Below are 26296 nucleotides of genomic sequence, written 5' to 3' on the forward strand. Positions count from 1 at the left end.
ACAACAACAAAACCTTCAGTATAGAAGGTGTTGCGCTAATGCACGGCTCCTGCCAGTCAAGACCGCACTTGAGCCTTTGTGAACGCATGGTGCAAACTGATCAACTCGGCGGCTTTAATAACTAATGGGCTCCCAGGCAAGAATCCACAGTCACGCTTAGTCCCTTCGTCTGCCATCAGTTTAGATCAGGAACTCCTTGGAGCGCAGGAGTGACGCAGGGGGTGGGAATGCGGGGCACACCGCTTCACCTCGTCGTGTCTGAAGAGCCGGGGAATGACACTGTTTAAAAAGTCTGTCTCAATAAGGACCACCCCTTGAAATTAGTGATCGATGTTGGTAAATACCAGAAGTACATGACATTGCCATTTCTTTCCACTGTCGTCATCCATCCATTTCCCAACCACTTGATCTAATTCAGGGTCGGAGTCTATGCTGGCTAGCATCGGGCTTAAGGGCGGGTAAACTGCGGCTGGGACGCCTGTCCATCGAGTGGCAGTGCCATCATATTCGCGTTAGCCCAGAGGCTTGGCGTTTGTTTCACAGGGGGAAAGTGATGCTCTGCAGGCGAAGCAGAGTACAAGTATCAGGTTTCAGCCAGTCATCCAGACGGACGGGATGAACCTGACTTTTCCAAACACCAGGAAAGTAACTTCAGAAAAATCAGAAGAACAAAGCCAGCGTCTCGCCTGCGCTCTGCCTCTTCCGCTGGACTGCTCCAGTCTCTCGTCACTTCATGACACTGCTTGACACAAAACTGGAAGGTGACCCGTGTTTCTGGGATAAAGGGTAATATTTCTGTTTGAGGGCAGCTCAACGGACAATAAATCAGGAGGACTGTGAGGCTAGCCCTCAGAAATGGTTTTTTAAAAAATCATATTTTTTTATATTTTTTTACCCCGTTCCAGAATTCCGTTCGGGGTCAGGGAGGATCTGCAAACAAATACGGAAAGTGCCCTTTGTGTGCCAGTCTGTCCTTTCCAAGGGTTGCGAGATAGAGGGTTTTATCTCGGGAGAGTGAGGTCACCTGCAGATAAAGCATGAAGCAAGCTGACTTCAGGCTGCATTAATATTTTTTCATCGTTAAAAGGTGCGATAAAAGAACAAAAGAGCACTGGTTAATAACGGACAGAAAGAAGCTGGTGCCTGTTAATATAATAGCTTCTGTGATAGGTCTGTGGTGCTCAGTGGTCCGGCCTTGCAGAACAACTCACTGGCATGCAAGAACACCACGACCTTCACTGGGCCCGAGCTCTTATTGAAAATGATCAGAGGGACGCACCTGAGCCAAGGGCGTCAAGGCCAGCTGAGGTTTCTAGCAGTAAGAACGTAGGAGGGGTCTGCAAACGGGTGGGGGCTCATCCGGCCCGACTTGCTTCTTTGGTAGTTTGGTATCTGAGCGAATCTGAATGTTTGTCATTTCTCCTGTTGGTGTTTAATCAAGGAGAGAGAAAAACATCCTCTGAGATGCACAGTGGTGTCCTGTCCGGGGCGTACCCGGCCTTGTGCCTGTTGCTTGCTGGGATAGGCTCTGTCTCTGATCCACCCTGTACTGGATGAAGTGGTTGGAAAATCGGTGAAAGAAGACAGAATAAAAGCCACTACTGCATACGTTTGGTTTTTAATCTTCCATGTTGCAGTGTTCAGATTAGTATTTAAAAATGATTTTGTTTCTTTCCAAATTGCAGTAATCGTGAAGTCGAGTCTGAATCAGCTCCTTTCTAACAGGCAGGATGAGATCAGTGCTGGGGTTACTTTTACACCTCAGCATGGTCCTGTGGATCAGTCTCTCTAAAGCGTCACCTTGACTGCTGAACTCCAATCCCCTTTTAGTCAAATTACTGTTGGGAACTTTTGCATGCTTCTATATGAAAGGCAAATAATACAGGTGCATTGTATTTTCATGCATTTTGTTTCATTAAAACTTGGGGAACCACAGTCACTGAGCCTGTGTGTTGCAGTCATTGGCACCTCACTGAAGGCTCCCTGCATAAACCTTTTGATATGCACACGTTGACCACTGCAAACAGAAGCAAGTTTTCCAAAATAAATTTAATTGAATAAAGTCATTTTCAGAGCTTTTGCACTGGTTTCTAAAGGTTTGTGTAAAAATGAAAGGCTGCAAATTTATAAAGAAATAACAGAGGTGAATGAGAGATAATATTGATTTTTCTCTGATACACTGATTTGGTGTAAATTGAGTTAAGTGCAGTTTGTTGATTTTTACTGCAACATGACACTATCATCAGATTTCAGACAGATATTGGGTTCTCAAGAGAGAAACATAAAAAACGCATTGAAGTGGGAATTTACTGCCCTGCTGTAGGGAATGTTGTCTGTATTGTCACCTGAATTTTTGCAAATGCGGTATATTTGAAATGAGTCAGCTTCAGAAAGTCACATGACAGCTCCCGTCCCAAAGTCATATCTTCAACTCACCTTAAGTACACTGCAAAACACACCAGCCCAGCCCTCCAGGTTCTGCCCTCCGACATGAGAGTGCCTCCAATCAATAAGTCACAAGTGCAGCGATTATCGATCCATTGGGTTTAGAGCCTTATATACTGTAAATGCATGACGTCGTAATAATTATAATGAACTTAAGGATTCACGTGTTGTCTTCTGAGTATGCCTGTAGCATAAATGCAGCTGAGAGAAGAGTCTGCTTAGATCTACAGTTATCGGTATTCTAAGACAAGCAGTACTTTTACGCTGTATATTTTATGGTATGGATTTCTGTTCCAGTACAGAAGTTGTATGAAATATTTCTGCATAAATATTTATTTTTTACTTTTCACAGTCCTTTGCTTACTTTGCTTAAAGTTCAGTGTTGCTTTTTATTAGTGTTCCTGGGACACTGCTGTTGCTGAGGTGCCAAGATGTCCCTCTCCCTTTAAACCCAGGCTTCAGCTGAGCCATTCTGTGAGCTAGCTCTGCTACAGCGCGCAGCAAGAGCTTCACACAATTGTTTTATTTTGCATTGTTTTGCAGAGAAAGAGATGTTAAAATGTGTCAGCACCCGTATATAAGAAAATACAAGGACAAGGTCACAGGAAGAGATTGAACTGGGAAAAACGCTTATCGAAACTGGAGATCACTCAGCTCTCTTTCTTTCTGGAGCTAAATCCCCACTGATATGAGATGAGGGTCTAGTAAGAAATAGAAACCACTTACACGGATATTACAATTTATTTTTTTATTATTATAGAGTAATTCACTTGTACATTGTCTCAAGCAGAGGTTGGGCGGCCATGCTTGTCGGCAATGTATTCCAAAAAGGCATAGCTCCGATCTGGTCCGGGAAGGTCTTCCCAATCCAGAGCCGGGGAGGGAGGGAGGAAGCTGGTTTAATCCCTCTGGGCTGGAGAGGGGCGCTTCCCTGTGCTGTCCCTCTGCCCATCATGCCCCGGGCCTTCAGGAAAGCACCATAGCCTGGAATTCTGAGGACGAACAACACAGGGATGTTACAGAGCAGCACCGTCAGCCACAGCGATTATAACCCACGACACGGGAGGAGGCCAGGAGCAGCGTGTCCCCGAGCGATCCCTTCCGCTGCAGAGAGGACACGACCAGACCCCACCCAGAGTGCACCCCTCCCTCCCTGCCGAATTCAGATTCCTCCTGTATCGGAAGAAAGACTAGAGCAGACGACAGAGAGAAAACGGAAGAGATTTCGATAGAGGACGTTCTGGGAGGGCGAGGTGGAGGCCGGAGGAGTGCATTCTGGCTCCTTCAGCCTCTCCCTGGGGATGGGAGGGGCGGGGGCTCACCTTCACATCCGATCTTCCCGTCGTTGTCGTCGTCCGCGGCGGAGAGGAAGTTCTTGGTCTCGGCGGCCGTCAGCACCCGGGCCGAGGGCGAGAACCGCTGGAGGAAGAACCTGCGTGGAGCCGACAGGGGGAAACAGGGCGCGGCATGACTTTCCCGCAGGAAAAACCCCACTCCACTCCGGAGGATTATCCCCGGCATCCGACAGCTCCCCCCCATGCAAATGCGTGCGCGGTCATTTGCAAGGAAAAGCGCCTGCCCACCCCTACTGATCTGTGCTGTGAACAAGTCACACTGCTGACGTGTCTGACCTGGACTCTTAAACGGGAAGTTCGTGAAAAAAACTGCCTGCCACACGTAACGACATCGGACACAAACATCCGGAATTCCAAGCATCGGTGTTCGGCACCGCTCTCCACGAGGGAGGACATGAGTTTTGGTCAGAAAAGAGAAAAGAGTGACCCCTCAGCTCGTCTGCTATAAAGAAGCTCTTGTGAGAGTGTGGAGAACCCAAGCAGAAAGCGCCTGCTTAAACCCTCCCTGTACTCAGACACCACGCGAGATGCCACTGGGGCCTGTTCTTGTGCGGACAGAAGACACACAGAGAGGGGCGGATCGACTGACTTCAGCTCCTCCTCCTCGATGAAGCCGCTGGCGTCGTTGTCCAGGATGCGGAACACATCCTTCACCTCCTGGGGCGACTTCTTGGTCAGGCCGCACAGCTGGAAGAACTTTTTCTGGTTGAAGGAGTCTGGAGCTGGTTGGGGAAAGAGAAGACACGGGAGGACACGGTTCACCTCCGAGGACAGCGCCGGCCGAGCGAAGACATTCCACCACGTCCTGCAGACGGGCTGCTTACAGCGCCTCCGAGGGGCATACAACCTTCAAGAGCAAGTCCACTGTGCCAGGACTAGGACAAACATCACAGACTGTGAAAGTGTCTTTTACTCGATTATTTACAGTAACCACAGATATTAAAATCAAGTATTCCACGTCATCATAATTTTAACCCCATTTGGGAGCCACACATTGAGAAAAGACAGAACATCTCTTCGTTTTGTTCTTTCCTCTCCAAGAGCATGTAGATACCATGTAACATCACTCCAGTTCTCAGTTCATCTGTGACCGTCTCTTAACAACCTCTTAGCATTATTATTGCTGTTATAAGCCACTTAAAATACTACCTTTGCAAGAAGGGTAAGAATTTCACTATTATCACATCTGTTGATTCTTTATAAACACATCTGATACTAGAATGCAACTCTAAAAGCCATTTATAACTCCTCCTCTGAGGTGTTACCTACAAGTCTGTCCATGTGGTCAGAAATGTAGCTGCTAACGAGAGGACTGTGTGGCTTTTCTGATGCACTGAGAAACACATTTAGTTTGGTGAGAAGCAAGAGGATTAAAAACACAGAATCAGCCTTGTCACTCCGCTCCCGGAGTGAATCTTACTCATTCACTTGGAGATCATTTCACAGACGCACACTTTACAGAACTGAAGTTCTGTTTCTCCAGAGAGCACCCAGCCTTTCACGGTTTCCCGAGTGGCACACTCGGTGCGAGGCTTTGCCGGCCTCTGTCCAGCGCTAATCGAGGGCAGCGTGAGAGCTCGTGCCCCAGGGCGCGTCTGTCCGTCACGGCCCGAGGATACCGGGACTCGTCCCGTCCTGTCTGACGCGCAGAGAATGACTGATTCTCTGTGACACTGAACACAGAAGTATTCGCATCCCAGAATACCGCTCTTAAGCGCACCCTCCGTCCTCATCGTCTGTGACATCTTCACAGATAATGAGGATCTTGTATCTCGCTTCACGGGAAACCTGCAGCAGTTACGGCACGATACCTTGGCAGTCTTTCAGCGCTGCTTCAATGGCATCCGAAGAAAGGATAGAATTCAGAGACATGTTAAACCTGTGAAAGACAGGAGAGTTTCGAATCAATCGCTATTTTATTTTTCTAATAGTCTCTATAAGAAAGCCTTTAGTGCCACCTGTTTACCTCTCGCGGCTCAGGAGCTTTCCTGCTCTAATCCAGCGGTTTAAGAGCTCAGTGCTTTTCTTTGCTTTTTAATCTCTGGCGCCGCTAGCTTTCCTGCAAAACTCTGTTAGCTTTAATAGTAAAAGTTTTTTTTTTAAAAAAACTTGTATAGTTAACTTTTATACAGTGTCTGTTTCAGTCCTCCTACATTCCTGCAGACCAATCAACTCCAAAGCAAAAACAAAACGCAACTTTTCACGACGGTATACAGGTAAATACCATTTTACTGCTATGACAATAACAAGATATATCGTTGGCTGGGTAAAGATAACCAAACTACCTCACTGTAAGTCAGTTTGCCAACTGTCTGGTTGACGTCTCTGAAACGCACGCGTTTTCCCAGCTTCTCGCTCATAAAGGAGTTAGGAGCTGTCCTCCATCGCGTTGAGACGCACCCCTCCCCTCCGCTCCGTTCTCAACACAGAAGCAGGTCGCGCAGAATCAGGAAGCGCGGCGCCGATAGGGTACACCTGCAGGAACGAGCCGGACCCTGCGGTGCCCCCCGCCCCGCCTCACGAGAGCCCCCGCTTACCGCTTGTGGAGGTCTCGACCAGCCGCTGATGCAGAAGAGCAGAAGGGCGATATGTGGTTCGTGCTGTCGGCCAGGCTCGATTTATATAGGTCTGGATGCAGGACAATGGGAAATACTTCAGTTACCTGCGCGTGTATCAGGTTCTAGTGCGAGACCCCGTTCAAGTTTCTTACCTACCTAATTAACCCGCGCGGAACTGCATGCAAACACAGACATTTGTATAGCTCGTGTGAATGGTAAATTCGGTGACGACTGCTTGCTGGCCATCTTTCCTTTTGCAATCACAGCAAAAGATCGACAATAATATTATTACATGACCAGATGCTTAGTCTCTGGGTTCGGCTGTCCAGTGCACATTATATTTCATTATATTTGGGTGAAATTAAAAAAAAAAAAACGTTGATATGCATTGTGCAGCAAGCCTTTAAGACGGAGAACGACACCGCTAGTTTTGGTGTTTTTGCTGAACTAAAATGTGCACCTTTACCGAGCACGAGCTAGGCTTTCGGGTATCGATTTTCAGTCTGGACAAAGCGGATGCCACTCTGAATATGCGCTTGTGCGTGTAATGCTGACAATGCGAAATAAAAACACACGAATAGTCGGATTTATTTTTCGCTTTGAACTCCCGCGGCGCGAGAACGTCCCACCCTGACGCCTCTCCTGTTGTACATGGAGGTGTCGGCAGTGTTGTCACCCCCTTCCGTGCGGAGGTCATTATCGCTGAGCCCCCCGGTCCATCGTGAGCAAGCGACACGGCCCTTCTGTAAAGATGACGTGTTGAGTGATGATGAAGAGCTAGTAAGCGATTCTGTTTAAATCGGTTTAGCTGCTTCTGTAAAAGTGAAGAACTAAGATAATGAGGACGACGATTGTGATGATGAGCTACTGCATGAACAGACGTCACGATGCATTTCTAAATGTAGGCTTGTTATAGGCTGTATATTCTATGTTGTGATAAAAATCAAGTAAAATGATTTTGTTGCATGAAAGACTGTTGATATCAGTACAGTTGTCATACTGGTAATGCACAACACAGCGGTCAGGAAGCTTCACTGTACATTACAGGTCTAGCAGTATAGGTTCATATGTGTTTCTAGGCTAGAGATTACACTGATCAAGTGTGCTTTCTTTCTTTTTTGAATTAATAATAATAATAACGGTAGCGATAATGTTGATGATGACAGCAAGATCTCCAGATCCTTGAACTCCTTGTGCTGGAGTATTTCTGTGACCAGGTAAGCGCTCTAGGAAGGGCAGCTATTCACCTCTCGCTCTCTGGATCTGCTTTCCCTTGGCGCAGGGTGGCTGCCGTTGAGCAGGTGTGAGCCTGGAGGGGAGACACACCAGACAAGACAGTCCATACAGTTGATGTGCTTTTTATTACAGTCTGTCCGTCCAGCGGTTACAATGCCTGTTAATGCCTTCATGATACACAGGACACAGGACAAGAGACACACACTTAATAAATAATAATAATAATTCTTTTTCGGGCCCCTAGTGAACGGATAACCCAGGATTGTTATTTCTTCCGTGCTGCACTTTCTCGTCCCCTCTCGCAGTCCACAGGGTTGCAGGAGCGAGCAGCTCGCGGAGGCTGATGTCACCATTTAGACGGATACCTCGCGAGCTATACTGTTACCGCGCGATCATTTATTCATTGGCGTGCGCCAGCCTCCTCGGGGCCCCGTCTGCGGGCCCGGGGCGCTTGGTCTGCAGCCTGGGGGGGTCAGCCCGCAGTGTGACCTGCCAACAAGCACGCCCTGAATTGTACTGTGTGAACGCAGATTGTAGGCTGGAACAGAGGGGCATTACTGTGTTTCCAAATCAATCATTTTTAAATCGGTCTTTACAAAGCTTGCTTTATTGCCTTGAGGTCGCGGAGTGCTTATTGGTTGTCATGCTGTTGTGAAGTTCGGTCCTCTTTATGTATATATATTTTTGAATTTCATCATGCGTGTGGTCTTGGCGAAGTCTCGGAACGGATTCTGCAGGAGCCCGAACGCTTTCGCTGGGGGACTTGCTGTTGGCGACTGGCAAACTGCACCGATTTGTTGAAAGACTTCAGGTGCAGGCCAGCTTGCCCCCAGTACCCGTCCTGCCTGTGCCCCAGGGCCGCGCTGGGAAGCGAGAGGTGTGCCCTCACACTGACTCGGCCCTGGTAGCACACATGTGTGTCCCTGCAGAGACTGCGGAGTGCCCTGGCGCCGGCTGAGCGCACTCTGACTGGGCAGGTATCACACGTCAGCATAACGTCATCCTCTCCGGCTCATGTTGTACAGCTGTGTGTTATATAATACACTTCGGAGAGGAAGGACAAGCAATACAATCGCTGATCCGTGAAATGTATCTTCCGAGACCTTCGTTGTTCATTGCGGACAGGCCAGCGGAACGATCAGACTTTCCACTCGTGTGCAGAGGAGACAAGTTTAAACTGTAATACGTCCTATGTCAAACCCACTGACTCCTTACTGGTTGGTCGAAGATCATCAATCACTCTCCTCAGATTTACTAGAGCGACCCTGAGCCCATATTTCAAACCAGGGTGGAGAAGCTGCAGTCTCTGTTTTGGGATGTGATCTCTGTCTCCGCGGTAGAAAATAAAAACAATGCTGCCTTTGGAGATCACGTGTGAATAACTCCACATGAAGTTCGGTTCAGTGTATTTGTCACAAGCACACGTGCAATGAAATGCTTATTTGCACGTATTTCATGATACAAAGACATTATGGAAACGCCAAAAACATAAACACAGAACAGCAGCAGCAGCAACAACAACAACAACAACTAAGTTTAATAACATACAACTTAAATACCCGTCAGCCGAGCAGTGTGAGAAGAGAAAAAACATCAGAGAGCCCGAGGCAGGGGCAGAGTTCAGTCATCTGACAGTTTGCGGGAAGAAGGTGTCTCTAAATCTGGAGATTCGTGCCTTTATGCTCCTATAATGTTTCCCAGGAGGCAGGGAAGAGAAACGTGAGGAACCGGGTGTGTTGTTTTAGGGGTACCCCATCTTCCGGTACCCTTCTAGGCGGGTGGGTATGAATAAACATTTAGGAACGGGCCACGAGACGACTCCTGGGAGTGAGAAAATCCACTCTCCCCTCTCTGAACTGGCCCAATCGCTGCTCTCCTCCCCACTGTGAGCTGGGGTGTGGGGGGCGCCCTGGTGCTGCACACTGGTGGGGGTGGAGGGGTGTCCCCATTACCTGCAAAACCCTCTGAGTGGAGTGTCCAGAAAAACCGCTACAGAAGTGTAAGCAATTATCATTATTGTTATTATCCTAATTGCTGCAGGAAGTGCCGAGCCCGTCAACGCTACCACCCTGGGCACGATCATTCTTATGAGTGACGCGCCACCTGGTGGCCGAATGACGGCAACACCGGGCTCCGATAAAGGACTCGTTTTAATCGGGGGGGCTGTCAGTTCCTCCTCGTATTGCCGCGCGCTTTTCTTCATCAGGATGTCGGTCATGGTGGACGGAAATAAGCCGGCCTACTTGACATAAACACCGGAGGCCGGGGTTCGCCCGCTCTGAACCTCTGAATAAACTAAATCTAGAATTTGGCGTAAAAGTCTTGAACCTCTTTGAATTCGAAACGATGGAATTTCCCTCTTTAGTTTTTCCCTCTTTGATGTGGAACCCGGCAGTAACTATCCCCATCTCGCCAAGAACACGAAAGCGCTAAATCTGATTGCGCACGGCCTTTCGGTTGAATTAATCAGCGTTCGGTCTGGACATGAAACTTAGAAAACGGCGTTTCGACGCGTCAGTGAGTACCATATCCTTCTTTGGATCTGCATGTGTGAATTTCCATAAATGTTCAGGCGTGGGAGAGGGGATCGGAGGGGAAACGGCACGGCAGCGCGAGGAGTGGAGCCTTCGGCAGAGCTCTGCACACAGGGCTGGTCTTACATTATCCGACGGTGGCTCTGTGGCTCAGGATCTGCGCCTGTTCCTGGAAGGTTGCCGGTTCGTATCCCGCGGCCGGCAGAGGAATCCTACTCCATTGGGCCCCTGAGCAAGACCCTTCACCCCAGCTGCTCCAGGGGTGCCGTATAAATGGCTGACCCTGCGCTCTGACCCCCAGCTTCTCTCCCTGTCTGTGTGTTTCATGGAGAGCAAGCTGGGGTCTGCGAAAAGACAAATTCCTAATGCAAGAGATTGTATATGTCCAGTGATCTTGTATCTTAACTTGTAGAGTGACGCTGTGATTTAACCCTAAGCAGCCTCAGGCTGTAACTTCCCTGTAAGGCAAAAGAAAACCAACCCAGACAACCTATTGCAAAAGAATGTTTATTCTTTTCTTAACGTTTCCGAAAAGTGCATCATAGATTTTACATTTAGCAAAATTCATATTTAAGACATGAAAAACAACCGCGCAACAGTAACAGTGATCGGTTTTTGGATAATGTATTGCGTGCGGAGAAAAGGTCTGCGGGCATTTTCAGAAAGCACAGGTATAAAAATGATTTCCAGTTCGGCTGACAGGGGAGGTCTCGGGCAATGTTGTTCCTTCAACGCAAAAGGTGTTGGTCGTTGCTGCTTATGCCTTCACCAAAGCTGCGAACTCTGCAAGACAGAAAGCAGTTTTTAACAGACCACCTCGCCATCTTAATCATCACGTTCTCGTGACTTCAGGAAAAAAGTTATTTAATAACAGGGCGTGTAGAAAACAAAAATAAAGCAGCAAGCTGTACAGACAAGTAGAAGATAAAACAGGACGAGATATTTATGTTCCTGATATCTTTTATCTATCCTGCATGAAGAGATCGTGTTACCGAAGGGTTTCCGCCCTTGCCCAGCGAGGATAACGGTAAGGTTCTGACGTCTTTGGATCGCCCTTAAAATGAACCAACAATGCAGTCACACATAAAACGGCGCGCCATCGGCGTTTCAGACGCGCAGCATTGCAATGAGAGTGATTATCAATCAGAGAACTTTTGGGGAATTTGCCTTGTTGGATGATATTCTATTTCCTAATATTTCCACACCGCCCGCCCGTTTTCTAAGCGCGTTATCCAGTTCGGAGTCGTGGCGGAGCCGGAGCCCAGCCCAGTCAGCAGGGGTCGCCCTGGTGCTCTTTCTCCTTAGTAGTAAGTCAGTAGTAAGCCGCGCGTTAGTCCTGTCTCACCTTGAGCACAGGCCGCTGCGAGCTATGAACGCAGGCTTCATCCGTGCCTTACAGGCGAAACTCACGAGGGAAAACTCAGCTGTCTGACCCTTCATATACTTCCACCCGACACACTTATTTACGTCCGTTGGTGTGATTTTCAGGCATCTTACCATCCACTCCGATCTTGCCGTCACCGTCGGAGTCCCCGGCGGCCAGGAAGGCCTTGGTCTCGGCGTCGGTCAGGACTCTGGCGTCGGCCTTGAAGTTCTGCAGGAACAGCCTGGTGGAGAAGCAGGAGAAGGGGCCCAGCGGGTGAGTCTTAATGGTCTCCAGTAAAGGAGAGCAGACAGTGTCGTGGTGCTCTACTAAATCACGCGCGTCTCCTGTCCGCTATTCACTGGCTCTGCACCCGACGCGACGTCACAACAATTGAATGAATATGGGCCGCGGTGGGAATATTATTCAGGGCAGGACACGCTGTGTCCAGCTGAGACAGACGAGATGAAGAGGCTCCCTTACTTCAGCTCGTCCTCCTCAATGAAGCCGCTCTTGTCCTGGTCCAGGACAGCGAAGGCCTTCTTGACGTCGTCGGCGGACCTGCCAGCCAGGCCGACCTTGGCGAAGAAGGTCTTGTAGTTGAAAGAGTCAGCGGCTGTGGGGAAAAACGTACGAGTTTATCTTCGGGGTTTTTTATGTTGTTGTTGTTGTACTACTGCTAGTCGCGGTTGTAATGAAGACCAGTCGTTTCGTCCTGCAGTATATTTCAGAGAGCATGAAGATACACATGTGCACACTTGACTATGCCGAAGCTACCCAGTGGAGTCACTGTTTGCGGCGGAAGCGCGTTCATGTGTTGAGCGGTTATCTGCCCGTTTGCATTTGATACCCCGTGTGCTCCGCGCGCAGTCTCGAGCCTCCTGATTTGGGCGCCCCTCACCTCCCCCCCCCCCCAGGCTGGGAGTACCCCGGCTGGTTGCGCCGCTCTGGGGGAGACCCGAACCCCGATCCCGAAGCCCTCTCCCTGGTTACCTTGGCATGCCTGCAGGGCTGCAGCGATGTCTTCATCCTTCAGGATACCGGCGAAGGCCATTTTGCTGTAGCTGCCGAAATAAAGGAATTCAGATCATCAGCACCTGCGTGGAGCGGCCCCACGGGCACCAGACACCAGGCACGCGTCCCTCCCTAGGGCTAATACAGATCGCACCTGCGTGGGCACTGTCCTGCTTCACACTCTGACTCGTGTTAAGCTTCGTTAAAAGTACACGTGCTGAAAAATAATTTTTAAGTCTCGACTGGGGCAAAGACACAACTTGGGGGAAGATGTCGTTGAGCCGAAACTCCAGCCCAGCTGTCTGCGAATCTGCAGTTGAAGGCCCTGGAGCCGTTGCAGCTCTGGCCGAACCTGAGCACCAGACTGTCTTATTTTCCACGTGTGATTAAAAAAAAAAAAGCCACCAACATTAAAACGAATAGTAAAAAGGAGATCTTCTAAAGACGCCTGGTGTTTTTCTCATGGCTGCGATCCGCTGGTCTGTCTCGGAGCCGGGAGTGCAGTAGGACCGCACCCCCAGACCCCCGGACTCCTCAGTCTAACTCACCTTGGGCGTGTGCTCGGGCGGGAGAGGGATCGAAGAATGAGTCCAGCAACTGCAGTGATCTCTCCCCCGGCGCGCTCAAGCTTATATACTTGCGCGGAGTCGAAATATGAGGCATAAGGTAATAGACACCACAGGGTATGGTTAAAAAATGTGTCCAGTAGTCAAACCGGTCTATTTTTAGCTTCATAAATGAAGATGCTTAAAAGGCGGGTGTTTGTAAAAGTCCTTAATATTCTGCAATGCTAATAATATACGCTGCTGATATAGATGAAACGCCAGTTGCTGGCGATTCAGATTTTATCCCGGTGTGAAGCGCAGACTTCGTGCGAGATAAGCACTTCAGCGCTGTCGCCTGACAGCCTCTCGGGAGACTAACGCAGAGGAATGAAGTCCTGTTTGTTTTCGTCTTTTTCCTCAACAGATTGCCGTATTATGGTGATTGATGTTTTCCCATGCACATTCTTAAATTACTCAGTATCGTTTTGCTTTTCGTCTAAAGGTGCTAGGACATAGAGCAGGAATAGGGAGCAAGGTTTGTGGCTGTAGGAAAAGAAAGCGTAAGTAAATTTGTATCTTCTACTGTTGAGTTGTTTGGTATCTGCTCGTGGTTTGTATATTTGTCGCCCAAATCTTGGATTAATCTTAAACAGATATTGGATGCATATACACTGTATGATTCTCATTCTTGGGGCACTTGGTTTTTAATGTTTTAAACTTTAAAGACATCCTAACCGTGTTTTGATTAAGGCATAATTAAGCTACACGGTATAAGGACTTTATCAGTGATAGTGACAGTGGTGATGAGCGTTTTGTGAATGAATTTGACAGCCTGTCTTTTTCAAGACTCCTATAAACTTGCTCTTCCTCCGATTTGAGTCGATTACATTTAGTTAATCTGTACGTTTGTCTTTTTCATTCTCTAAGATTGGTTTTGGTAAACACCCGTAATGACACTGTCTTTTTAACCTCGCTGCATTTCTTGGTTTTGGATTTTAAAGTCACGGTCACGTTTTCCCGCGAAGGAGTGAGCTTCTGCATTCATCTATAACCGTCCCCTTAAACAGGATTACTGTAGAAATAGGATTACTGGAGAAACAGGATTACTACAGCAATGAAGCATCTGCAGTGGTATCAAAGAACAGGCAGGGAGCGAACTGGGAGGCGGCTGGTTGAGTAACCGAGTTCGGAAAATAAACCCTAAGGGTTCTCCAGCCTTTCCTCTGTTGACAGAAGACAGTTAATGTCCACACGCACAGTGCCCTACAGCTGTGTATATCAAACAGTTTCACTGTGCAAAACCATGTAAAACAGGACTCTGATATGCATGGTATTCAGGCGGCTCGGAACAATTTATAATGCTTTAGGAGCATTATATCGTTCAATGAAATATCAGCGGCAAACACAGAGTCAAATCCAGTTCTAGAGTTGCGCGCAGTATTTGGAGTATGATAATGAATACAGTAAAAGAGCATTTGTTTGTTTGTTTTTTTTGCGACCCTTTCTGTTTTAATTCTCACGAGTGGCTGTTTCAGTCGCTCATTTTTTCTAATCCTCCGCTCGCCAGCAGGGGTCAGCACCGACACCCCGTGGCGGCAGCCTCGGCTTCAGGTCGCCGAGAGAGACCAGGGGGAGCGCGCCTGTGCTGAACGTGTAACAGGAGTTTAGAGCTTTCTCATTTCCCAAATGCCTTCTGCAGTACTGCACACCCGCTGGAACAGGTGTAGTGTCTGACTAGGTTAACAACACAGGATGAACACAAATATCGGATTTAGTACATTTATTTGTCACGGCTGAGACCTCCAGATTTTCACAATGTATGTGAATCGAATGCGGGCTTTATCTCCTGTATATCAGTCATTTCTGATGATATGATTTCAGATTTATTAAGAAAGTGTCTTTGCAACTTTTTCACTCCGTCCTGTGTATTACGATTGTAAACCTCTTTTAAAATAAAAAAATGAAAGAATTTCAAAACAGCAGAGCCTGTTGTTTTTCCATTCCTTTGCACCAGTAACACTGCCTACATGTCCTTATAACAGAGTGAAATATTTACAGTTACAGATGACCTCACATCACTTTCAGTGGCTGCTTTTCCAGTTCAGGGTCACTGTGGCCCAGAGCCACATTGGCACCACACAGGGCACACCCTGCACTGGACAACCCCATCACAGGCCACACACACACCCCTATCAGGGCCAGTTCTCCCAGAAGCCAGTTCACCTACTAGCATGTCTTTGGACTGTGGGAGAAAACCCACATGAACATGGAGAGAACATGCAAGTGCCACACAGACAGCACCCCGGGAATTGAACCCACAGCCCCAGCACTGCGAGGCAACATGCTACCCACTGTGTCGCTGTGCCACCCCCAAACAGTGGCTCATACGCATACAGAGAGCATTATTTTGATCATTTGAGAATGCCAAGACATTAGACAAGACACACCATAGTTAGGATGAAACTCCCTCTGTTTGAGCTCTGTGCACTACAACCTTCCCTACATGCTGTTATACTGTCTAGTGAGGAAAGGGAAGATACAGTATTTCTTCACAGTGCTATTATCACTGTCCCGAACTGTGTTTTAATTTTGCCTGATCCCTACCTAAGCCTCACCACAATCCGGCTTGCCGGAGCTCTGTATGGGAGAACTGACCCTGTGTCTGGAGTAGGAGGCATTGCTGAGTGCACTGGCCTGCAGGTCTGCTCTACACTTTGTGTGAACAGCTAGCTGGCTTTCTGACATATCACAGTCTTAAGGGATTCCATAGTGAGGCACCAGCATACTCAGGCAAAGTCAGGGTTTGTCTGTAAGCACACAGGCTGGATCAAAACAATGTATTCCAAAAGAATCTTTATTCCTTTGTTTTCCATACCTTTTCTTAAAAGTGCACAGAAGATTTTACATAGCACAATTCATGTTTAAGACATAAAACACAACTGAGCTACATTTACAATCATTGTTTTTTTCCGGACGGCATTCCTGGGCTCCTTTAAAGAGAAAATCTCTGCGGGCAGTTCATCAAGCAAATATAAAAAGTATGTATAGTTCTGCTTGAAGAGCGAGGAGGTCTTCAATAGTGTTGTTTCTGGTTCCATGAAAGAAGAGGTGTTGGGTCTTGGTCAGCTGTTTTTTATGCCTTAACAAGGGCAGCGAACTCTGAACAAGGGGGAGAGAAAAGAAGTTTTAGTTTCTGTTCGACACAAAAGACCGCGAAGCTCCACTGAGTAGCGTACTGCTGTTTGTCGGGAATCCTGTTCAAGTGGATGATTTTGTTTTTGTGCAGACAGGCCACTCTGAAGCCACGGGAGCCGATTTGTAAGTTTTGTGAAGGTACCTGCATGCGCCTCATGGGGCAGTGGCTGGTACAGATGGCACAGATATGTTCATATCTGTGTGTGCTAGTGTGTGTGTCAGCGTGTGCGCTTGTGCCTGTGCGTGTGTCCGCTCATGTCTGTGTGATCGTGTCTATGTGCTGGTGTTTGTGTGCTCGTGTCAGCGTGCTCGTCTCTGTGTGCTCGTGGTTGTGTGTGTGCTCATGTCTGCGTGCTCGTGTGCTCGTGTCTGTGTGCTCGTGGTTGTGTGTGTGCTCATGTCTGTGTGCTTGTGGTTGTGTGTGTGCTCGTGTCAGTGTGCTCGTGGTTGTGTGTGTGCTCGTGTCAGTGTGCTCATGTCTGTGTGTGTGCTCGTGTCTGCGTGCTCGTGTCTGTGTCATTGTGGTTGTGTGTGTGCTCGTGTCTGCGTGCTCGTGTCTGTGTGCTTGTGGTTGTGTGTGTGCTCGTGTCTGTGTGCTTGTGGTTGTGTGTGTGCTCGTGTCTGTGTGCTTGTGGTTGTGTGTGTGCTCGTGTCTGTGTGCTTGTGGTTGTGTGTGTGCTCGTGTCTGTGTGCTTGTGGTTGTGTGTGTGCTCGTGTCTGTGTGCTTGTGGTTGTGTGTGTGCTCATGTCTGTGTGCTTGTGGTTGTGTGTGGTTGTGTGTGTGCTCGTGTCAGCGTGCTCGTCTGTGTCCTTGTGTCTGCGAGCTCTAGATGCAACAGGCAGCCCATGCAGGGTGCTGACCAGACCTGCTCCTCTTGGTACGGATTGACAGGTCGTGAACCAAAACAAGAAGCTTCCTGGTACCGGCTGGAGGGACTTGTGGAGGAACGCCAGAGCGGATGGGACTGGACACGTGTAGATCAGAGCGCCTCTGTCCTTTACTCACCATCCACTCCGATCTTGCCGTCACCGTCGGAGTCCCCGGCGGCCAGGAAGGCCTTGGTCTCGGCGTCGGTCAGGACTCTGGCGTCGGCCTTGAAGTTCTGCAGGAACAGCCTGGTGGAGAGGCAGGAAAGAGACAGCTATTGCAGGGACGCCAACCCCTTGTCATCGAATCGCTTGTGACGCCTAGCACAGCCCCTAAAACCCTGCCCGGGACCAGCTCGGCAGGGCAGATGTCTAACAGCTGGGGCTGTGAGATGGCTGTGCTTTAATAATCCAGGCTTGGCAAGGCTGTGGACTCATTTTCAGCGGAGATGCGTGTCATCGGTCTGTCTGCACTTCCAGTGTGGGTCGAGGTGCAGTGCACAAGCTGCTGACTGTGAGAGCCAGGGACGTGTCTATGAGGGGTGAAGTGACTGAAACAAGTGGCTGCTGCAATGGCTCGAACAGCAGGGCTGGCCCTGGTCTGGGGCAGGACCCTGCACCGCGGCTCCCTTACTTCAGCTCGTCCTCCTCAATGAAGCCGCTCTTGTCCTGGTCCAGGACAGCGAAGGCCTTCTTGACGTCGTCGGCGGACCTGCCAGCCAGGCCGACCTTGGCGAAGAAGGTCTTGTAGTTGAAAGAGTCAGCGGCTGTGGGGAAAGAAGAGATGTCTTACTGCATTACTGGTTTTTCATAGAGTAAGCACTGAGCTCCAGTTTAGCATAAGAACAGCACAAACTGTGTGAGGGCTGAGGTTCCAAAAAGGCTCACTCAAAAGATAAACGCTCACCCGATAGACTAACCTTTTGTTTTTAAGAAACCACTACCTCAGAGGTGGTGCATCTTGGCATTTCAATTCATTGCCACTAGAGGACATAGAACGTTCGTTCCAAACAGATGCCTTAATTGCGTCTTAATTGATTAATTAAATCGGTTGCTGAAAGCAAAAACGTGGAATGGAGGAGCCGAAATGGACGCAGCTCTGTGAGCGACCTCGATAACGAATACGCCGCCGCCGGAATTAAATACGTCCGTGCGAGCGATGCCATGTTCACGTTTAATCTTGGAGGGGGCGTTCAATGGCTGGAATGTTTTTTCTCTGCCTTCAGCGCAAAACCTGCTTACAACCAAATCCGTGCATTAGCAAGCCTTCGCCCTCAAGCCTCAAGCCAGGGACCCTTGTCCCAGACAAACTCGACAAGACTGGGGCTTGGAAATGAAGCGCCCCCCCCCCCAGCCGAGAGACCAAAGTCATGAGCAGCAGTGGGCATCGGTGCCGCCGGACTGGAGCCCAGGAGCTCCGGCACAGCTGGCCGCAGCCGGTTACCTTGGCAAGCCTGCAGGGCTGCAGCGACGTCTTCGTCCTTGAGAATGCCAGCGAAGGCCATGTCTGCTTGTTTTAGCTGGGTGAGAAAGAGACACACGCGTGTTAGCAAAGCAACGCACGACCGCAGTTTTACCGCTCGCCTCCGAGGGTCTGTCTTCAATGTCTGAACCGCGCTTCAGCCGAGAATGACTGGACCGACATCGGTCTGATGGCAGACGCTTTTGTTTTATATAAAAAAAAACCCAAACTTTTTTCTTCTTTCAGTGTCAAAAAGGTTTGAGTGAGTTTGGTTTGGGGGCAAGGTTCGGTTTTCTGTACATTTCTGTAGAAATGTGCGCTTTACGCTTCGAGCCGAGCTTGAAAACTGAACGAATGAAAGCCCAAACATTATGAGACACCGAAGAGGAAATACATTTCCTAAATCCCAAATCATCTAGACACCCCAACTCCCCGCCAGCAACAGTAAAAGACAATTTCACGTAGAAGAGTCCCAATCATCTCCACATCTCCACATCTCCGGGCGTCTTTTAAACAGTAGGCAGTCCCTCAGCTTTTTTCGAATGTATGTAGTTATTTGTTTTTTATTCGTGTGTTTGCAGTTCCATTCCCATAGTTAAGTCCAATTATCGAGCAAGGCGGGGATGCGGGGTCTCCGTTTCTCATCCTCCTGTCCCCGAGCAAGAAACACTCCTCCAAAACGGTCTTTTTCTGAGCTGGAGTGACCATTGAGTGAGCTCTTGAAAAGGCAGTTGCACTGCGGCCGGGCAGGCGAGATCCGTCCCCCGGGAGCCCTGCGGCGGCTGGGGCCGCTCCGAGCCCCCCTCACCTGAGCTCTCCTGAAAGAACCACCCGGAGCGATGAATCGAGTCGCTGCAGTGAGAACACGCCTGTCCGTCCCGCCTTCTTATATAGGAGCCCATCGAACCTTTTACAGGAATTCGAGGCTCACTGTAACGGATACCATAAGCATCGGATAGTATTAGTTTCTAAAAAATGTGTCCAGTAGTCATATAGTTCTATTTTTATCTTTATAAATGAAGATCCTCAAAAACCCATTGGAAACCGTAAAGGCGCCGGGCAGATCCGGCAGATATCGATGGTGTGCTGACAGGGTCCTAGTTTATTTGCAAGGCGATTTGAAAACGGAATCAAAGTGGAATTAATGTTTTGGCTTTGTCGCACAGATGAGACACTGGCGGAATCGGGCTTTAACAAACAGCATGGAGTGTGCAGTATGCACGGTGGGACTTTAGACTCTTATATTTAATTAATTCCCCCCGCAGACCAGACCATTAGGATACGAAATTGATTAATCTAAAACTCCAGAAGGATATTTATGGCCGCCGGCCTGTGTGCAGTCTCAATAAGATTAAATTACTGTCTCCGAAGCAGAATGCGAGGCTTCGCTAGAGCAGGTTTAAAAAGTCAGCATATCGCCGGGCGGGGATGAGAGACCTGTCTTCGCGTTGCCTGCTCTTGCGTTTGCGTCTTTATTGTTCATCAGATTGGGGTTAAACGACTTGGGCCGCTCGGCGTCTTCAGAGAAAGACGCTCGAAGGGTGTAATTAACGGCCACTGCAGTCAGGAAACACACGCAGTGTGGTCCTGCAAACTGACTTTTCAGACATAAATCTTTGCAATCGCGTGTTCTATAGGAAGGGAGCTGGACAGCGTTTCTGAAACGCATAGAAGTTTGCTCATTTCATTGACGTAGGCAGGCGTACGCTTGAGAACGACGTGCTTCAGGAAACGTAAGCGCCGTGGAATTTGACATACTGTACATATTCACTTCTTCACGAGAATCACGAGACTTGGAAATGAATACAAGCGCCATACGAACACAACGGCGTTTGCAATTTAACGCATTGTGGCGGCGTTCATCTGCGTAAATCCGCGCTTTGCCACGAAAGAGCTGTGGGCAGAGTCTCTACCAGTCGGGCTGGGAGCATTTCAAAAAAGGCAGCGAGGCACCTCAAGTGACAGCCCAAAAAGGGAGGAGGGCGCGGGTGGGGTGGTCCTGCGGTTAAGTTTACAGCGGCAACGCATTCCGATGGGCTCGCCTTCAGACCTTTGTCGCCAACGCCATGGTGGCGATGACCTGATAAATCGCTTCACATTAGGCAGATCGCAGTTAATGGACTTGGTAATGAAACAGTTAACTCGCTGGGCCACCAGCGTCAAAAACACAAGGCGTTCGTGCCTAGCAGTGCAAAGTGTTGGATAGCCTTCTAGTTAGACGTTTTCCAGACACCTTAGTGGTTTGTCTGGGCAGAGCAACTGCTGAAGTGAACGTCGTGTGCACCTTCTGCTGGCCGGGAAACAAAACAGAAAAACAAACCCGACATTGTTTCTCCACCATCATACAGAACAGCGAGGACCGCTAAGACCCAGCGCTCCGGGCCTCGGTCCCAAACATTTCAGCTGGGGAAAAAAGGTGGTTAAGAAAAAAGATAACGGCCTTAAATTCGATTTAATTGGGTAGGCGGGTGGTTTTATTATTGCTTTACGAGACTCATTAAAAAAAAAATGAGTCGGGAAGACGCACGGTGACGTCCGCTGCCCTCTGCCGTGGGCAACACTGCCCGGCGTGTCCCCAGCACTGCCCACAGCAGAGCGCCTAGTACCGGGTCCCCGTTTTTGTTTTTTCCAACTTTAGTTGCTTCGAGTTGGTCGTTCACAAATTATTATTTCTTTAACGCGAAACCTACAGTATATGTAGCAGTATCTGTTGTGTAAAACAGAAGCACAGTAATCACAGTTAGGACAACTGCAGGTCAGACAAGACGTAGGTGGCACAGTACAGTCAGTATATGCAGTTCTGTTGTGCTGAATGGTGTAAATGCCTTTGTAGGGAAATGTGTAATAACCACGGAGCTACTATGTAATAAAAGTTTAACCTGCGTTTGTAATAGTGTTGTTGCTGTGGTAAAAGTCCGAGGCTTGCGAATATCCATATCAGAACATATCTGCTGAAAAACCCAGCTCTTCCACAGCTATATCTGTACACTCAGTGGATGCTGTGTTTCTGAATTTGTGTGTTGATTCTCCTGTCCGTATCACATGTCGTTCTGCCCTGTCAGAGCCTTGGTATCCTATACTGTGAGCTGCTGCAGTTGGGTGTAATTTTAGACGTGACTGGTGTTAAAGAAAGCGAATGCTACATACCGATCTTATAAGTGGCCTCAGTGATTTCTGTAAACACCTCTAAGTTCAGGCTTGGATAAAGCAATAATATCACACAAGAGCTCTTTCTTTAAGTAGCATTTATTTTTTCCTTATGAGTTTGTTTTAACCATTGCCATAAGAAAAAAAAACCACAAGACAGCACAATTTGCAAATGCCATGAACTGTATAAAACAATAAATAAATAAGACTCCTTCATCACAGCTTCTGTTAATTTGGGCGTGGGCTTGTTCATTTTGTCAGAGCCCGGAACTCTGAAAAAGAAAGAAAAAACATGCAATTAGTGCTCCATAATTAATAGGTTCCCAACATGGCTGAGTTTCCAGTTGGTGCTTGATTGTCTTAGTTTGAAGGGTTCTGTTCTCGGCTTCTGCCTGGTTTCATCGACAGACAGACAGACAGCCTCTCAGGAACTCCTGCCTTTTTGTTTATGTCCATGTCTCTGTCTGAGGGGCCCATCTGTCCAACAGTTTTTTGAAACTCTTGTTTTTGTTATGTTTCCCTGCTCCCGATCCTTCCCATCATCCCCTGCACCCTGGAATACAACGTCTCCCTGCACCTCCGCGCTCTTCCCCCTCTTCCCCCTCTTCCACTTTTCCGTACCATCCACTCCGATCTTGCCGTCACCGTCGGAGTCCCCGGCGGCCAGGAAGGTCTTGGTCTCGGCGTCGGTCAGGACTCTGGCGCTGGCGGAGAAGTTCTGCAGGAACAGCCTGGTGGAGAAGCAAAGGACAGAGAAAAAGATAAAGAAAGTTGCACAGCTGGCCGAGTGAGACAGTTCTGATGTGTGTGAATAAGCGAAGACTGCTCTCTAGCCGGCCTCTCCCTGCTCTCATGCCCAGCTGCTCTGAAGAAACTGCAGACAGGCAGCTCTCCAGACCAGAGCTGCTCTGTCTTCGTCCAGGAAGGGTTTTCATCCCAACTCAGCTGTTAACGTCCTGAATCAGCTTCTTACTGGTCTAACTGGACCAATTTAATCACTTAAGAAAAGCTGTAGACACACCGGCCCTCCACCACCAGAATTGGAAGAAAACCAAACCTCATCAAACATTTCAGTGCTCATTGTTTTTGATTCTGCTGGCCTGTACTCTGTTCTATACACGTTATTTGTTCACTTTGGCTGAGGCTGCCACTACATTTCTCTGTCTTACTGAATGGGATTTAATGGCATGACAGTCAGTGATTGCTCTGCGGTGCAGGTCTGGACCAGAGCATCTTGTTGCGCACATGCACAGGCAGGTTTCCTTTGGGTACCCTGATGTCCTCTCACCACTCAAAGACAGACTGGCTGTAGGACAGCTGGCTTTGAGGTAATGGATGGTAATGGTGTATTTCTCTGCATGCTTTGTTTTATAGTCCTGAAATACCTGATAGTTAAGAGACTAATGATTTCTGTATGTTCAGTCCAGCAGCATCTTAATGTTTAAAAGCACAACGAAAATCATCGAAATGTCTCTTCCCAGCTCCCTTACTTCAGCTCATCCTCCTCAATGAATCCGCTCTGGTCCTGGTCCAGGATTTTGAACACTTTCTCTGCCTCGGAGTCGGGCTTGCTGGCCAGCCCCACTTCGGCGAAGAAGGTCTTGTGATTGAAGGAGCCCGCCGCTGTGGGAGACAAGCACAGTTTTAGCGAAAGTGTGGAAGTGCTGGACGACTGTCTTCTCTCCCCACCAACGTCTGCTCAGCTACAGTAGGTGCAGCCGATCAGCTGGAACGTCCTTGAGCGTTTCCTCTTGTCTTGTGCGCGGGGGGGCCCAACTCACTAGAGGCAGATGCCTTCAGCACTGTGAAATGTGGCACATCTGTGCACAGTACCTGCCTATCGGAAGCAGATTGAGCACTAATCCTGTGGGCTCTTGAAGGTTAACAGCAAAAGAACAAAGGACAAACTCTTTGACTTTATTACACCTTCTGCCTGCTCTCTACTCACTTGGCGATAAAATTAAGTAGGTATATTATTTCCAGACAAGATTACTTGTCCTGGAAATGAATGTTGAATGTTTTTTTACTGAGGGTTCCAAGCAAACCAAATGCTAAAACTTTAACATTCATGTCATCCAGAGCTACCTACTTCCCCACTGAGGCCCCGACTGTATCTTTGTCCTGAGATCCTCTCGTGAACAGCATCTGTGTGCCGAAGTTCTCAGAGAACACCTTATTTATTTAGCCTTTGACTTGCACCATCTAACCACCTGAGTAGATCCTCCTCAGTAAGGAGACAGTGTATTCTTTGTATAGCTAGTGTGAGGAGACCCTCAAGAACGAAAGCTTTGCCTTTCTGCAGGCTTACAGCAAGCTCTGGTGTTAAACACGGTGGTTCACCTACAGCTCCTATTCTACCCCTGACAATGGCGGCATTTAGTTTGACAGGGGAGAAACTTGGTTGTCATAAAGATGTGTATTAAAGTGTCGAGGAAGTTCAGGCGGGTGGAGAGACCTGCTCTAGACAAGCGTATTCCTCTTGAGGGAAAATACCCTCTTTTGAACTCTCCTACACGTGTCTGAATGTGTAGGGAGGCTGGTTTACCTTCACAGGTCTTGAGGGCAGCTGCAATGTCTGCGTCTTTAAGGATTCCAGCGAAAGCCATGATCAGTCTGGGGGGAAGGGAGAGTGAATGAAGAGTTTAACAAACAAGCAAAAACACACAACTGATTGTCTTGTAGCAACACCCCGGAGACGCTCACAGAACTTAAAAGGAGAAACATTGTAATTACAGAAAATATTAAGTTCAATGGGTCTGTAACTACTTTCTAAGATAAGAGATATCAAAGAGTGTGTGTGTGAAGATTTATACTGCTTCATAATTGTCAGCTATGCTATTCATTCTTTTACAGATATCGTACTCATTTTAACTTATAAAATTTGTTCTTCACTAGTTAGTCTCTGCCGTGCTGTTTTGTCAGTGTGGTTCTATGGTGCATGCTGTATTTCAGATCATTAAAAATCAATGCATCACATCAGACATGCATCATCATCAGTGCAGTTTCCACAGCTTCTCATTTCTTTATCTAGAACAAGACTTTTTGACTCTGTTTTCCAGAAACGGAAAGTAACCATCTTGGGTAAGGAAACCCAATGATGTAGAGAAGAAAAAAAACCCTGCTGGCATTCCTCCTCCTCTGTTATTTTTGCATGTTGTCAGCTCCGCCACCAGCTCCTCTGGGAACAAGGGGATTGCAAATTGTATTGCCCGGATGCACAATGTTCTCTTCTAAAACCAGCAGATTGGAACAGAGAACCAACAAAAAAGCAAGCAATCGTTTGGTATAATTTCCCAGCAAATGCACCCAGGTCCTTCATGGAGTATCCAGGAGCAGAGAGGCGTTGAGGGCATGAGCCGCTGGCCTTGTCTGTCGCAGCAGTGTCTGTTCTGTGCAGAATGGGACAGTTTCCCCCGGCCAATCCAGCCTGTGGCCGTCCTCGGAGCTCCCGTACTGAAACCAGTGTTACCCAGAGCAACTCACCTCCTGGTCTGCGAGCCTCAAGGGGAAACGAGTATGGAATCGACACTGTCTGCCCTTGGCAGAGCTCCTCTTTTATAAAGGCTACAAACACCTCCCTATTCATTAGTTAAACAGTGTGGATAGATGGGTATGGTTTCAAAATGTGCCAGCTCAATGGATACCTCCACCAGGAATGTGTAGGGTCTGTACAGCTCATGGTAATCCTCACGCCCTAATGAAGTAACATTATATTGTGGGGGATGGATCCAATTCACAATTATTAATATTTGTCTCAGATTCTGATGAACAGTCAAAAAAATGTATCTCGCCCATTCCATAAAAAGAAGCAACTGTCTGACCCCTATACAGTGACTGCACTGTGAAATCTTATATTTCCATCAATGGCTTTATTTTTAGTGCATATACATTGAGCTCTCTTCCTATGCTGTACTGAATGTGAATCTTCTTTTTTAAGAACTTTTTCTTTAAAGAGTCCAGAATCCCAGATTTCTCATCATAGTTTGTATAACATTGCCGATACATTTTTAAATGCTTGGCATATTTATTCATTACTATGCGCCTGTATAGAAGGTAGTTCTGTGCAGGGAGCTGATGTTGTTTAAACTGCCCAGGAATGCTGGGAACAGACCTGTGAAACTACCTGGGTAGCTCGTGACTTTATGACTTTACTCCTCTCTTCAACAGGAATGCTTTTGCTCTTCCTTAAGTTTGCTGTTAAAGTGGAAGCTACTTGTTCAAAGAAAACAACAGAAATTAATCTCAAAACTTTTTAAGTGTCCTTTCCATGGAGACATTCAAAACCAGCTCCTGAAACGTAGTCACTCTTCCCAGGATAAACATAAAGGTTCCGATTGCATGCAAGCATGTCCAAATCCCAACTCTTAGATACTTCTTTAAGACCTTAATGAACACATGACAAACACGCGTGTTTGAGACATGAAAACCAGCTTGCTTTGCAGCTTGTTTAGAACTGAGGCACACTCAAGAGGCTACAGGCATGTTCAGTATGTTGAGGTTGTTAAGTGTCATGAGGGTCACAATCACACATCTGCTCCTGTATCTTGTCCCTGCGATGTGTTCGCCATGCGACTC

General features: G+C 48.0%; 4 protein-coding genes across 5 annotated transcripts; all 4 read right to left on the minus strand.

Annotated features, from left to right (window-relative positions):
* Positions 1-3167: 3167 nt before the first annotated feature.
* pvalb9 (parvalbumin 9) lies at positions 3168-6497 on the minus strand. Of its 2 annotated transcripts, none has more exons than XM_069180971.1 (5): positions 6338-6497; positions 5612-5679; positions 4390-4522; positions 3768-3877; positions 3168-3437 (listed from the first exon to the last, which is right to left on the minus strand). In XM_069180971.1, exons 2-5 carry the CDS (start codon positions 5670-5672, stop codon positions 3412-3414), a joined length of 330 nt encoding a protein of 109 aa, XP_069037072.1. In that variant the 5' UTR covers positions 5673-5679; positions 6338-6497; the 3' UTR covers positions 3168-3411. The 2 variants fall into 2 exon arrangements, with proteins under 2 accessions (XP_069037072.1, XP_069037073.1); XM_069180972.1 differs by lacking the exon at positions 6338-6497 and adding an exon at positions 6086-6247.
* Positions 6498-10619: 4122 nt separating this feature from the next.
* LOC102697246 (parvalbumin beta) lies at positions 10620-13162 on the minus strand. The gene is made up of 5 exons (XM_006637217.3): positions 13054-13162; positions 12485-12555; positions 11975-12107; positions 11626-11735; positions 10620-10911 (listed from the first exon to the last, which is right to left on the minus strand). The coding sequence occupies exons 2-5, from the start codon at positions 12543-12545 to the stop codon at positions 10886-10888; spliced, it is 330 nt and encodes a 109-aa protein (XP_006637280.1). The 5' UTR covers positions 12546-12555; positions 13054-13162; the 3' UTR covers positions 10620-10885.
* A 2724-nt stretch (positions 13163-15886) lies between these two features.
* On the minus strand, positions 15887-19492 carry LOC102692097 (parvalbumin-2). Its single transcript, XM_006637357.3, has 5 exons — positions 19383-19492; positions 18557-18632; positions 17747-17879; positions 17252-17361; positions 15887-16209 (listed from the first exon to the last, which is right to left on the minus strand). Exons 2-5 carry the CDS (start codon positions 18615-18617, stop codon positions 16184-16186), a joined length of 330 nt encoding a protein of 109 aa, XP_006637420.2. The 5' UTR covers positions 18618-18632; positions 19383-19492; the 3' UTR covers positions 15887-16183.
* A 2310-nt stretch (positions 19493-21802) lies between these two features.
* On the minus strand, positions 21803-25314 carry LOC102692297 (parvalbumin beta-like). The gene is made up of 5 exons (XM_015360512.2): positions 25205-25314; positions 24267-24334; positions 23212-23344; positions 22343-22452; positions 21803-21993 (listed from the first exon to the last, which is right to left on the minus strand). The coding sequence occupies exons 2-5, from the start codon at positions 24325-24327 to the stop codon at positions 21971-21973; spliced, it is 327 nt and encodes a 108-aa protein (XP_015215998.1). The 5' UTR covers positions 24328-24334; positions 25205-25314; the 3' UTR covers positions 21803-21970.
* Between the last annotated feature and the right edge of the window lie 982 nt (positions 25315-26296).

Source organism: Lepisosteus oculatus, chromosome 19 (assembly GCF_040954835.1).
Source record: "Lepisosteus oculatus isolate fLepOcu1 chromosome 19, fLepOcu1.hap2, whole genome shotgun sequence".
Classification (NCBI taxonomy): Eukaryota; Metazoa; Chordata; class Actinopteri; order Semionotiformes; family Lepisosteidae; genus Lepisosteus; species Lepisosteus oculatus.